Raw genomic sequence first — 13,208 nt, forward strand, 5'->3', positions numbered from 1 at the left:
AATAATATACAGGTACACAATTTTTTGCAAATTCATCATCACTTACATTCCGCATTCATAAACATGTCCTTTCGCGGATGAAACTACACTCAGGCGGAGTGACAAAGGCCGGGTACCTGGCCGCAGTGTCACTCCGCCCCGTTAGTTGTTAAAATCTGTCCGAAACTCATCCGTAATAGCTTTGGGCAGAGACACTCGCTTCCAAAAAATTCATCAGTTTGGCACAACGTGTTTTCTTTCATGAGAATTTATTTTGAGTAATTTATAGCATAGCAGTGTTAACACCCTCCTCCTTGAGGTTTAGCATGTCTCCTATTTCTCAGCCACTCAAGGCTGGAGGAATCTATAGTTATCTAACAACAAGGCTTGGGCACTGCACTGTAATCAGAGCAGCTTCACAAGCTCCCTCAGCTCAAGCATTTTAATCACAATCAAAATGAAGCCCTTAATACCCCTAGTATTTCATGAATAATAACAGAACTTATTTACTGTGTGTACGCACAGACGATTAATAACTGTAAAAATATTTAACCTTTCCTCCGACTCATTTATAAACATTAATCCTCCACTTTACTCAGATAGAACAGCAGATCTGACATGTTAACTCTTGCTTTTTATCTCCAGTACCACCACAGGATTGTAAGTGAACATTTGATGCATGTAAACACTAATGTAAGTGCCAAGAAAGGCAGTATTCCTCTCTCTCAGCTGTTAAAGTTACATCTGACAATGTAACATTCACAATTTTCATGCTGTTTCCCACTGCCCACTAGTATAGGACTATGTGGATGATATAAATACACATTCCAATCCCTGTTAAGGCAAATTATTTTTACTCTGAAATTGTTGCATTGATATTAATATATTCATATCTCTCAACTTTTCTACAAAATTGAATTTAAGACTATGAATGAAGTAATAAAATATATTCATCATGAATAGTAACACTCTACTCGGCAGTAGTATGCATACAGATCATTTCATTATCACTGCACATGGTGGATTTACATTTTAAATTATTAACTTGTTGCAGGCTAACTGTAATAGAACACAAATTATTCCACAAATCATATTGTAAATTGACATTTGGATTTTCCTCTACTCAAGAGTTTTGGATAAATTATACTCTACGATACTCATCTCAGAAATTATCAATGGAGATAGTATTTCCCTTGGCTACCAATATGTGAAACTTCTTTCAGGTAAGAAGAGTTGTGATTTTGTCAGGAAATTCATAGAAAAACCCACCACAAATAGCACCACATCTCAGCACAAAGAGCAATGAAAACAGCAGTGTTCTCAGTAAGTCAAAAGTATTTTGATAAAACTGTAGGTTACAAAAATATGCAGGTGGTGAGCAAATGAGTCAAATTCAATGCCCATACGGAGGAGCATTGAAAGTACATCAAGTCTTACATCAAGGTTGCCATGCATAGAATATATGTCAAGGAAATAAGAAGTACAATGATTTCTTTTCCTTTTCCCAACATCATATTGAGCATTAAATTAATTTGCAAAAATCCAAAATAAGTTTCCAAATTGTGAGGAATCCATGGATGGAAATGAAAACTCTACCAAGACATATTTACTCCATGGTAAAACAAAGGAGTCATGTAACAGTGACCAGCAAATATTTTCCTCAGATTTAAGCACTTATGATTTGAGCCCTGAGCAACTGCATACAATTATGTACATACACACATGACCACACGCACCCTCCTAATAACAACCAATGAGATGGCTCACAACCTACAACAAAAGGCGAGCATTCTCATAGCAAGTGCAAGAGATCTCCAAGCTTGTCCAAATAATAGTCTGGTACCAGGAGCCTCTGGCTGGCATCTGCAGAGCCTTCCCATTGCTTGAGTTCCTCCTTTGAGGTCACACCTGTCATCACAAGCAGCGTTTGGAACCCACAATTGGCACCCAGGAGGATGTCTGAGTTGCCCCTGGAGTGAGCAACAGAAATCCCAGGATAGAACAAGCAGACACTGAATTACCTCGAGGATAAGAAATACCATTTTGATTCCGATATTAGCGTAGTGACATTGAATGGAAGTCTGTGGTAAAAATATAACAGAAGTAGCCTCTGGCACCACTCCGAGAGATGTGATCAGTTCTCCCCTTTTTGCCATTCATGTCAACAGGGACCGACCACAGTACCTTATAACCTAACGGTCGGTTAGATAGGATAGAGCTCACCTAATGTCCAGCCCTATTCAGCAAGTGAAATTGTACTCATCAAAAGAGTTGCAATAAAGGGAGGCTGATTTTCTATTCCCTCCCTATGTGGAGCTCGCAATTTACAGGAATATCTGTTACGTTCGAAAAATCAGGAACAATTGAACTCTACCCACAGGGCAACCATACCTCTGTCTACAAGGCTAATTTGAAAAATCCTCGGAATGAGATGGAAATAATTGTCTTACTTCCGTGAAAGTTTTTTTTATTTTTCAATTTATTCTCCCTGCACACTAATGCACTTGGTCCAGCAATGTTCTAATGTCTTGATCCCATCTTGCAAATTAGATTCCTTCAGGCCTACAAAATACCCTTCTACTTTGACCGTTAGTTCTTTGTTTGAAAAGAATCTCCACCCACCGAGGAAAATTTTAAGCTTGGGCAAGAGATGGAAATGTGATGGAACCAAATCAGGCAAATAAGGTGGGTGGGGCCATAATTTTTATCTTAGTTCATGTATTTTTGCCATGGCAACGCCACTTGTGCATGGGGGTGCATTGTCTTAATGCAAGATGGCTTTCTTCCTTCCCAAAACTGGCCTTTTTTTGTGTATCTTTTGCTGTAGTTGGTCCAGGAGGTTAGCACAGTCTTGTCAAGTTATTGTTAGACCAGTGGGAAGATTATCTAACAGCAGAATCCCTTTCACACCCCAGAAAACTGAAGCAATCACCTTTCAGGCCAACCGTATTGCCTTTGCTTTCTTTGATGGTGTTCAATCAATGTGTTCCCACTGCTTGGCTGGTGTTTTGTCTCGGGGGTATAGCAGCGGACCGAAGTATCATCTTTGGTCAGAAACTGGCGCAGAAAATCTTGTTGGTTACTCTTAAAATGGGTCCAACATTTTTTGGACATTTCCATTCTGATGCATTTGTGATCTAGCATCTAGTCACCCATAAGCGGCACTCATCTTGCAGATAATTTTCTCACATCCAACGCCCTTGATAAAATGTGATATGCCCGTTCAGATGAAATACCTTCAGCTTCAGCTATCTCTGGTACTTTCATTTGGCTATCCTCCATGACCATTTTATGCACTTTAGTAACAATTTCTGGGGTAGTGGCACATTTTGGCCGACCACTACACAGATCATATTCTAAGCTGTCCCAACCAAACTTTAACTCGTTCGTCCATTTGGGCAACAGTTCAATATGAAGGAGCAGAGTATTCTGAAAGTCGGCATGAATATCTTTTCCTTTCGTACCTTACTTTATGAAGTATTGAATCACCGATCGAATCTCAATTTTTTCGAACTTCACAAATCATAACATGGGAGCAACAACAGGGAGGCATCTGCGAGACAGATCTCTTCCCAGGGCACCAAGGCATTATGTTTACTCATTAAGGATTACCTATTATTATGCAGGAAACTTGTTATACTAATGCCAACATCTGGTGGTGATTACGAGAACCTTTCAAACTACCCTCGCATATCAATTGAATGGATCCCAGCCTGGGCTAGACAGGAGGGCCTGCCAATCCAGAGGTCATGGGTTGGAGTATCACCTTGGGTGGCCCTGAATGTTGTCATCCACTCCAGTGGTTCAGCCCTGAGATACCTGGAGACAAGTCAGGAGCACATTCGGAAGACGGGGCCACACTTGATACACGGAAAGTTGCATTGGATAGTGAATTAGACTCATCTTCCAACAAAAACTTGAAGACACTACTGCGGTGAAGGTGGCCATTCATCATTGCTCCTAAGAATTCTCACTACTTTATTCTCATTATTTACTAAAGTTTTTATACAAAATACAAGTTTTGTCCTCAAAGTAATTTCAGTAAGTCTATTACAAATAATTTATTGAATTTTTTGTTGCAAGTGTTTAAAAATCTTCAAAATAGGCTCCAGCGGGACTTCCAATTGTCGAATGCATTGCAGTAGGCCTCCTTTGGAATGTCCTTTAATGCCACAGTGCAAGGTGCTTTGATCCCATCCATCCATTGTCCCAAAATGCTTCCCTTTCAAGGGTGTTTTGAGGCATGGAAACAAAAAAAAGTCTGGTGGGAGCCTGTGATGATGTTGTCCAAAGATTTGGGATCACATTTGTACATGTCGGGGTTTTCTTGGCATGTTTCAATGGGGCATGACTTTTGGTCCTCAGTGAGCACTTCAGTACAAATTTTTGCACACACCTTCGGCATGCCAATATGGTTTGTAATGATCTCATAAAGTTGAGTTTTTGGAATGTTTAACATGCCGGCCATTAAATGAACACTCAATCGTTGGTCTGAGTTCAACAGTTCCCTTTCTCGGGTCACATTGTCAGCCGTGGTAGTGTGGTAGTTGTGGATGGCTGTCTGGCGTGGTCCTCTTCCCGGCCTTCCGAAAAGGCCTTGTCCCACCGAAACACTTGCCAATCTGACACGGCATCTTCTTAGTAAGCAGTCTTGATCATAGAAGCAGTTTCTGTAGCAGTCTTGCCAAGTTTCGTGCACCTAAACTTGTACACAAATCTTTGTTATAATGAGCGCTGCATTTTCACTTGCACAAGATCAAAAAACGACTCTCACAAACAGGCCCATCCCCTCTCTACGGATGCCCAGAGCACACTGAGCGGCAGAACGCTGCTTAGTTGGGGCCGCTCACTATCAGTTACAACCCGTCCGATCATGGCTCAATGTACAGTCACGTCACAATTAAATCACTGACATTACTTTTAGGACATACCTTGTATACTACACTTACTTTTCAAATACTTCAATTGATGATAGTGATTCATGTTTCTGCCTACATTTTTCTCAACAATTCATAATAAAAGTGTCACAAAAATAGCAGATGAAACTTCAAGCTGAAGAATTATTAATACTCCAGCATTTATTAAATGCGTGAAAGTACAGATTGTGCAAATAATATTAATCTTGGAAGGGAGTTCTACATGTTTGTTGACACAGCCAAATTGTCATTGGACAAGAACTTTGTCCTGTGGTAAGAGACATGAATGTTGTTGCTACTCCTCGTACCATGTGGGTAAGCATATCATTATTATAAAGCAGAAGATTCATTAGAATGAGCAGGTGTTTGCATGCAAGTGTTTCTTGCAGAGATTGTTCGGAAATCTCTGGATTCCATTACTGCTGCAGCTATCAAGGTGAAGGTAAATGTGGGTAACATCAAGCTCTGCATATAAGCAAGGGAAAAACGTTAATTCATTCAAAGTTGGAAAATCATAAATTGAGAAGCTATTTCTTTAAACTTTGTGATGGTAAGAGTTGTTAGGGGGATGCGGCCAACAGTTGAGGTCCACTGTGTGGAGAGGTTAGTGATTTGGTAGAGGTGGGACGGAAGGAGAAGGAAGGGAGGAAAGAAACCCAATATCAGCATTGGCCTCCTCTAAATCACAGACGTGTTCATCTATCGTTCACTCTCACCTGTCCCCAATCATCAGCGTTCTCTTGGGATCCAGTTTGTGGAATTTGCCTATTGCTTCGGCAACATAAGGATTTGGTTTCCCCAACACCAATGGCTCTCGGCCCGAGCATGTAGTTACAGCTGCCACTAAACTCCCTGTCCCTGCAATACCGCCAAGAGAGTTTGAGGAGTTGTCACGGAGGCAAAATAAAGGCATTCAGAGCTCAAATTAATTATATCTAAACACTGTCCCAGCTCCAATTGAGGAACCAAAATGACACACAACTTAAAGCGATTTACACAGCCGGAAGGCGGCAATGATGGTCTCCACCAAGTTTACCATTTAGGCATGCAGCTAAATCTGATCAATTTTCATTAGATTAGGTTCTCAATTTACAATGGGTTCGGATTACGAGAGATATTCTCTTTACGAATAAATGAAAGATTGTAATTTCTTCTGCCTCAGAATGAAGTAGAGTTAACTGCTAAAAGGAAAAATATAAAAAATACATGAATATTGTGAAAAATGAGGATAGAATGTAGAGGACAATAGTTTTATATCACGCACAAGCATGGAAACATATCAGTTATGACTAATATCAAGCTCGCACAATCACCAAGCAGCATGGATGAAAATAATTCTGTTCTCAACACAAATAAAATGAAAGAGATACATATGGAAGAGGTGCAAAAGAAATATTAAACATTAAGTGAGTTAAAATTGTTTCTGATTGAATTCACAGAAGTAAATAATAGCCCCAAATTAAGCTCTCCTCATTTAAAATTTATTCATTGAGTTTTAAAAAATGATAATAAAAAAAACATGCGGCATGGCTCACTCCTAATTTGCATTGCATTTTATTCCTGCCAATGGAAAGACCCTCTTAGATCCCAAACTGCAACTGATCACAGAGAATCTGGGCTTTTTCCTCTCTTTCCACTTTCATGGAATCCTTTAGCTCTCTTCTCATTGACAATTCTATGTCTTTTGAATTACAGTAAAAAGAATATTACTTGTAAATGACATTGAACAATGGCTGAATCAAATCTCTAGTGTCAGCAGCAAAACTAATTCTCCACAAAACGGACTGATAATTGGCTAAATAACACACTTTCATGATGATTAGCTAGTATTAACTCACTTCCACTTACCATTTTATTTGCACCATAAGTAGTGATTGCAAAAATATCTGTTCCTAAAGAAAAAATAACTATCAGTTCAATGCATTTTTCAGCCAGAATATTTCCATCAAATCTAACAAGTCCTAAGTAGCAGAACTTTGGCTTTTTCTCAGAGCATAAAGCACTGATGTTATTGTATTCTCTTTTCTATATCCAAGTCCACTCGTCAAGGTCAAGCAATACTCCCCCGAATTTAGTCTTTAATTGGAATGCTGGCAATCACAATGCCTTAACATTGGGCATTATAGCCCAATAATAAGACACTATTAGTGTTAAGAGAAATGGATACCTCCAAAATCTAGGCATTTCGGATCGTCTCGTGAATCAGCTGAAAAAGAGAAAACACTAAACGTAAGCTGCCAGGAGCCATCATTCCAGCAAGTGCAGAAGCCAAAGATTTATTGATCAAGTGAGAAAAAGAATCCCTTTACCAATCTTAGTGAGACTTCTCTTTTGAATAACGTAAGTATAATGCATTTCAAAAAAATAATTTATTACAGTGCAACCAACTTCATCACATAGATGACATGTTCACGCAGAAAATGTTCAAAGGACATTTTCTGGGCGAACACAGGAGAGGAGCAAGGTGTGTCGATTCCGAAGAGTCAGGGAACTAAGATGTGTGCCAGTCAACAGGGTATGAGTGAACAAGCAGAAGGGATTCTAGGCATGGGAAGGTACTGGTACAGAGTGTAGGAGGCTGTGGAAGTGGTAGGAGTCTTAGCAGGAGGCAAGGGATGTGGACAATGAGATTTAGGATCTGGTCAATTGGTGCAGGAAGGCTTTTGAGAGGGGAGCTGAAGCTGAAAACAATAGGATGCCCATGATTGTCAGGCTTGTGTATTTTTAGGAGGATAGAGAAATGGGATGGGTTGTTTTTAAGGTAAGTAGGGGAGAAAAAGGCAATTTCTGTGGGTGAGAACCCTTCAATGGGTTCATATTCTAAACATAAGAAAGGATTTCTTCTAGAAATTTTGGATGAGGGTCTTGGTGGGGGGGGGGGGTGGGAGGGGGCAGCAGAGGAGTTATTGAGTCATTGGCTTCTGGAAGATATGATTTTTGTCCAGTATGGCATAGATGATCAGCCCAAGTTATGATATTATTCACGCTTAATTTTTACAGGGCAAGTGATTACAGATAAGTTTGGTTTTTGGGTCCTATACATCACTTCATAAACAGAACTATTAGTCCAATACATAAACTAACTAGGTGTGTACAAGGTAAAATCCTGAACCCACCCAGTAATGCTTACCTGGGTACACTAATCGTGAGCTTACTGGAAAACGTTCATCTGTATTTGTGGCTATATACATGCAATTAGGATCCGAGAGGTATGATGCCGCTTTAACCAACTTGGGGTAACTGATATGAGGGTCAAAGCCAACCAATACAGCTCCCACCTCTGGATCCAGGTGGTCTTCAATGTCTCGTGTTATGGATTGGAGTGTGGTGTAAACTTGTGGCATGACATCAGGCTGATGAAAAAATTTCATTAGAGAGTCAATCAGCAAAAACATCAGGAAATTAAGATACAAATAAAAGAAGGATCCACGAAGACAAAATCCTAGCTTTTATACTTTATCATACATAAGCATTAATCCCTTGCATTTACCAAAATAACCAATTGATGATACTGTAAATATATTAATCAACACTCTAGTCATCATAAGCTTATTTAGAGATGATTTTACAAGGACCTGTCCAATTTATCAACATCAGTACTGCCACCATTACACATTATCTAAAGGTGAATTTAACAAATGGACATAAAATATGCTAATGATAATTCACACACAGAACATACTACAGAGTTGATTTTTCAATATGCCAAAAATTAATTAAAATATAATATAGATATTGAATAGATATATTAAATAGAATATAAAATAGTGAACAGTGATATATATGCGGGAGTGGGTTTTCCTGAAACAATAACATTTTTGGCCATAAGAAGTAATACCTTTTTAAATGTATGTCGTTTTAAAATGGACAATAATAATTCAGAGAATATTTATACAGTATTTTATGGCATTAAAACTTTTTATAGAACTGGTTCTTCATAAAATGTCTTCAATAAGAGGTTAGGTAGGCACTCAAACATTATGCTATATTCGCCTTACACAACCTCATGAAATTGAGGAATATAAATAATTTAAATGGAGAAGAAATTTAAACTCAACTCACCCCAAGGCCAATGTATTTTATTCCTGCTATATCTAATTCCTTGGCGAATCCATCGGATCCAATCAGGAACACTTTCTTCCCAAACTTAATACTTCTTAGGTAATTTGCTACAAGGAAAGCCGTGCCAATGATTTCTTCCTGAAATTTGAAAAGTTCTCTGCGATGATCGCCAGCCAATTAATTCTTAACTTGCGATTAATCCTGAAATCGATCATCCACTGACCGTTGCCACGCGAAAACATTTGCTTAGGACGGGGAGAAGAAGATAGTTAATATAAAATAAGAAAGTTATAACGCCCGTAAATCACGCCCCTGATTTCCAAAAGATGTGTACATTTTCTTTCGATTTTTTCTAGCAAAGTACGAAAGAAAATTAGAAAAATCTTCCTATTTATAACAGGAAATAAACATTAAGTTTTTCCAGCGGAAGTTCAGCTTTTGTATATTTATGGTTTAACATCTTGGGAGCACACAAAGGTACCTAGATACCTTTTTTCCCCTTAGGACACCTACTTTTTGGATTTAATCCTCCTAAGTGGACAATTGTCGAGGACATAGGTACCCACCTTCTTTGCTGGAAAATTCAACTTCGTACATTTTTCAACGTAATCCTGTCTCTCTCTCGTACTATTATTAGTTACATAAAATATTTTCTTTCCGAGTTCAGCAAGCCGGTTGATTGTGGCAGGTGAGCCATCGATGGCATTATTCTCCACCCATAAAACTCCTGTGTAAAAAATACTTTACCAATAATCAGCGACATTTATTTACTCAGCTCGTGCTAAAGGTACACACCATCACAGTCCGTGAGAACCGTATCGAAAGACTCAATAAATTTCTTAATATCATCACGACTTAGAGATGGTAAAAACTTGGCTGATTTAGAACTCATCTTCTGAAAATTACTATAGTTACTCTTCAAAGTATGTGCGATACAAGTCCTTATGAACATGTATAAAAAACTCGTCTATTTGAATGGGAACCAACAATTATTATGAAACTGTTTTTCACTACCCTTTGACCTTGACTTCCTGCTAAAAGTCAACCTGTCAATTTCCCCCGAGTAAGTGTACAACACGACTTTCGTGATAATTACAAATTAGGTTGATATTACTCTATCCCTCTCAGACAGCTTTCAATTTAGCTTATTTTATTTGAGCATCATAAGATAGAGTCTCTTATTTTAAATTATGCTACAATATGAGAGCTTAGATGCACGTTCCCCTAGAATTAAAAGGTATCCCCAGCGGCCTCAGGATGCCGTTCGTGGTTTTACTACTTTTACTTTTTTCATACTTTCCGCACGGCCGTCTTCTGCCTGTGATAACAGAAGACGATAATAATCCGGCTCAAAGTCTTTAGATCATTGCAATTTTTTACGACAGGAAGTAGAAATCTCTGTTATTAACTCTTTCAAATGTGATATCGCAGGTAGTAAGACTTGAGTAGCAGGAGTAAGATCAGATAGTTTCTTTTATTACTTGAATGATGCGCTAAGGCGTTAAATAGCCGCGAGTTCCTCGTATGCTCTGTTTGTTTATAATATTTATATATATATATATATATATATATATATATATATAATACATTATAATATTCATATATGTGTATCTATGCATATTTATATCATACATTTATATTCCAATGTATGTATATATATGTCACATCTCCCTAGGGAACTATAACCGGCACAGGGAAAGCAACTGGCCCCCCTTCCCTTATGTGTGAATTTCGCACGCCGAATAGGGCTTAGTACTGGGTGAACTCACCTACTAAACCGACCTTCGGGTTGTTTACGGTGTGTATGGTTATATATATATATAATGTAAATAATTAGGTAATCTACCGGTTAAGGTAGGTTTTCGGATTGACACAGCTATTAAATAAATATTTTGTGACTCCTAGCAAAACACACAATCCAGCATCCTACGCTACATCAGGTCCCTCTTTGTCTCTGGTATTTCCTTCATCCCGTCCAACATCCCTATCCTGTTCCTTCCCTTTCCTCGTTTGCCTAACATTTTCCCCTCTATTACAGTCTTCAACATACCACTGCCGGTCAATACCCCCATCATCCACTTTTCCTGCCTCCATAGGATTTCTCCCATCAAACCCCTGTCCTCGCCCACCATACCAAGTACTTCCTCATTTGTTTTCTTCTCTGTCCATTTCACCTTCTCCTCAACACCCACATTTCAAAAGCCTCCAGTCTACATCTATCCTCCTGCTTGAATGACCACATTTCCACACCGTACATAGCTATGCTCCATATCAAAGTTTTTATGAGTCTTTTCTTAATATCCCTAACGTCCCCGTCATCAACTCTCTCCTCCTTGTGAAAGCCTCTTTGCCTAGCGCATTTCTTCTCCTTACGTCCCTACTACTTTGACCGTGTTGGTCCAAAACACTTCCAAGTATGTAAACTGTTTTACCTGCTCTAGTTTTTGCCCTCCTATTTTAATGTTTAGCTTAGACTTTTTCTTTATAGAAAATCACATAACCTTTGTTTTATTAATATTGATTCTCATCCCATACCTGCCACACTGAATTTCCAATTTACTCAGCAATGCTTGCAACCCCTTGGCTGACTGACTAACTAAAGCTTGGTCATCAGCAAACCTGATTTTACAAATTCCACTTTGACTTTATTTCCTACCTCCAGTTCTTCCCATGCCTCTTTTATCATTTCCTCCACATATACATAGCTCTAAAATATTCCAGAACAGTGCCTGTGTATAAGAAAGGTGATGAAGATGATTTAACTAACTCTCGCCGCATTTCCATAGTCCCCATTTTTGGTAAAATTTTTGAAGCTATAATGAAAGATCAAATGTGCAATTAGTTTGAGTCAAATAATCTGTTTTCCAAATCACAGTTTGGCTTTAGATCTGGGATATCTACCATTTTGGCCATAGAATCCATACTTAATTATGTCATTAATGCATTTGAAGAGAAGGAACCACTCTCTGTGACACTATGTGATCGTAGTAAGGCTTTCGACTGTGTTAATCATTCAATATTACTAACGAGGCTAGAATATTATGGTGTTATGGGAGTTGCACTGAAACCAATGAAGTCATATTTGGATGATCACCACCAATTGGTTGACCTTGATGGCTGTCGATCTGCAGCTCTTAAAATAAAATTCGGTTTCCCATAGGACTCTGCACTTTGCCCAGTACTGTTCATCATCATGATTAATGATTTGCCTAGTTATATGAAACCTTCATCTGTTTTATATGCTGATGACCCTACTTTTGTGCAAAAATGTCAACATCTAGAAGATGCAAAGGTACGATCTAATACTAGACCCAAGCACTACCTAAGGAATGGTTTGATATTAATCATGTACATTTGAATACTTGCAAAACTCAGCATATCATGTGCAGTATTTAATAAAAATAACTGATATTGAACCTGCTAAAATACAAGGAATTTATATTGATACAAAACTTAACTGAGAGACTCACATCAGTTAGACCAGTAATAAACCTATTAAACCTGTTTATATGTTAAGAAAGCTCAACTTTCTCATTTCAAATGAATATCCTTTAACACTCTACCACGCCTTCTTTCAATGTCATTTGAATTATGTCGTTGAGTTATGGGGCCATTCCCCACATGTTAAACAAATTTTGCTTCTACAAAAGAGAGCTATTCGCTCTCTTGCCACCACATGATTCCTGCAAACAATTTTTTATTAGGTATGGAATCATGGCTGTATATAGTTTATACATCTTTAAGGCTCTGTTTATGTGAAAATTAATCTAGAAACTTACCAACTAAGATCTAGCATCCATAACTACTCCACAAGAGGTAAATCAAATCTAAATACCACTTATGTAGATTGTCATCAACTTACAATGCATTTCATTATATGAACATAAGACTGAATAACTACATGCATACTCAGTTGAAATCAGCCTGTATCCAGAGTTTCGAGAATAGGGTATATACCTGATTACTTACTCACCCACTTTACTCATTGGATGAATTCTTTTGTGACAATCTTCATCACACTTAAGAACTTATGTTCATATATTAAATAATATTTGAAGACATTTCATATGGTTGTACCATTTTTCAAAATGAATCAAGTATTATTATTATTACATTGAGCAGCACCGATGATAATGGGCAACCCTGCCTTACACCTCTTCCTAACACTGCCCATCCGGACTCCCTGTTCCCCACCCACACCTGAGCAGTCTGAGACATGTACAGGTGAATTAGCCTTCTGTCCCTCCACTC

General features: G+C 38.3%; 1 protein-coding gene across 1 annotated transcript; it reads right to left on the minus strand.

Moving 5' to 3' along the window:
• Nucleotides 1-911: 911 nt before the first annotated feature.
• On the minus strand, nt 912-10,250 carry LOC139693352 (glycerol-3-phosphate phosphatase-like). The gene is made up of 6 exons (XM_071591480.1): nt 9,753-10,250; nt 9,524-9,684; nt 8,958-9,095; nt 8,026-8,248; nt 5,612-5,753; nt 912-1,949 (listed from the first exon to the last, which is right to left on the minus strand). The coding sequence occupies exons 1-6, from the start codon at nt 9,907-9,909 to the stop codon at nt 1,772-1,774; spliced, it is 999 nt and encodes a 332-aa protein (XP_071447581.1). The 5' UTR covers nt 9,910-10,250; the 3' UTR covers nt 912-1,771.
• Between the last annotated feature and the right edge of the window lie 2,958 nt (nt 10,251-13,208).

This window comes from Hetaerina americana, unplaced genomic scaffold (assembly GCF_022747635.1).
Source record: "Hetaerina americana unplaced genomic scaffold, ioHetAmer1.1.p SCAF_47, whole genome shotgun sequence".
NCBI classification, from domain to species: domain Eukaryota; kingdom Metazoa; phylum Arthropoda; class Insecta; order Odonata; family Calopterygidae; genus Hetaerina; species Hetaerina americana.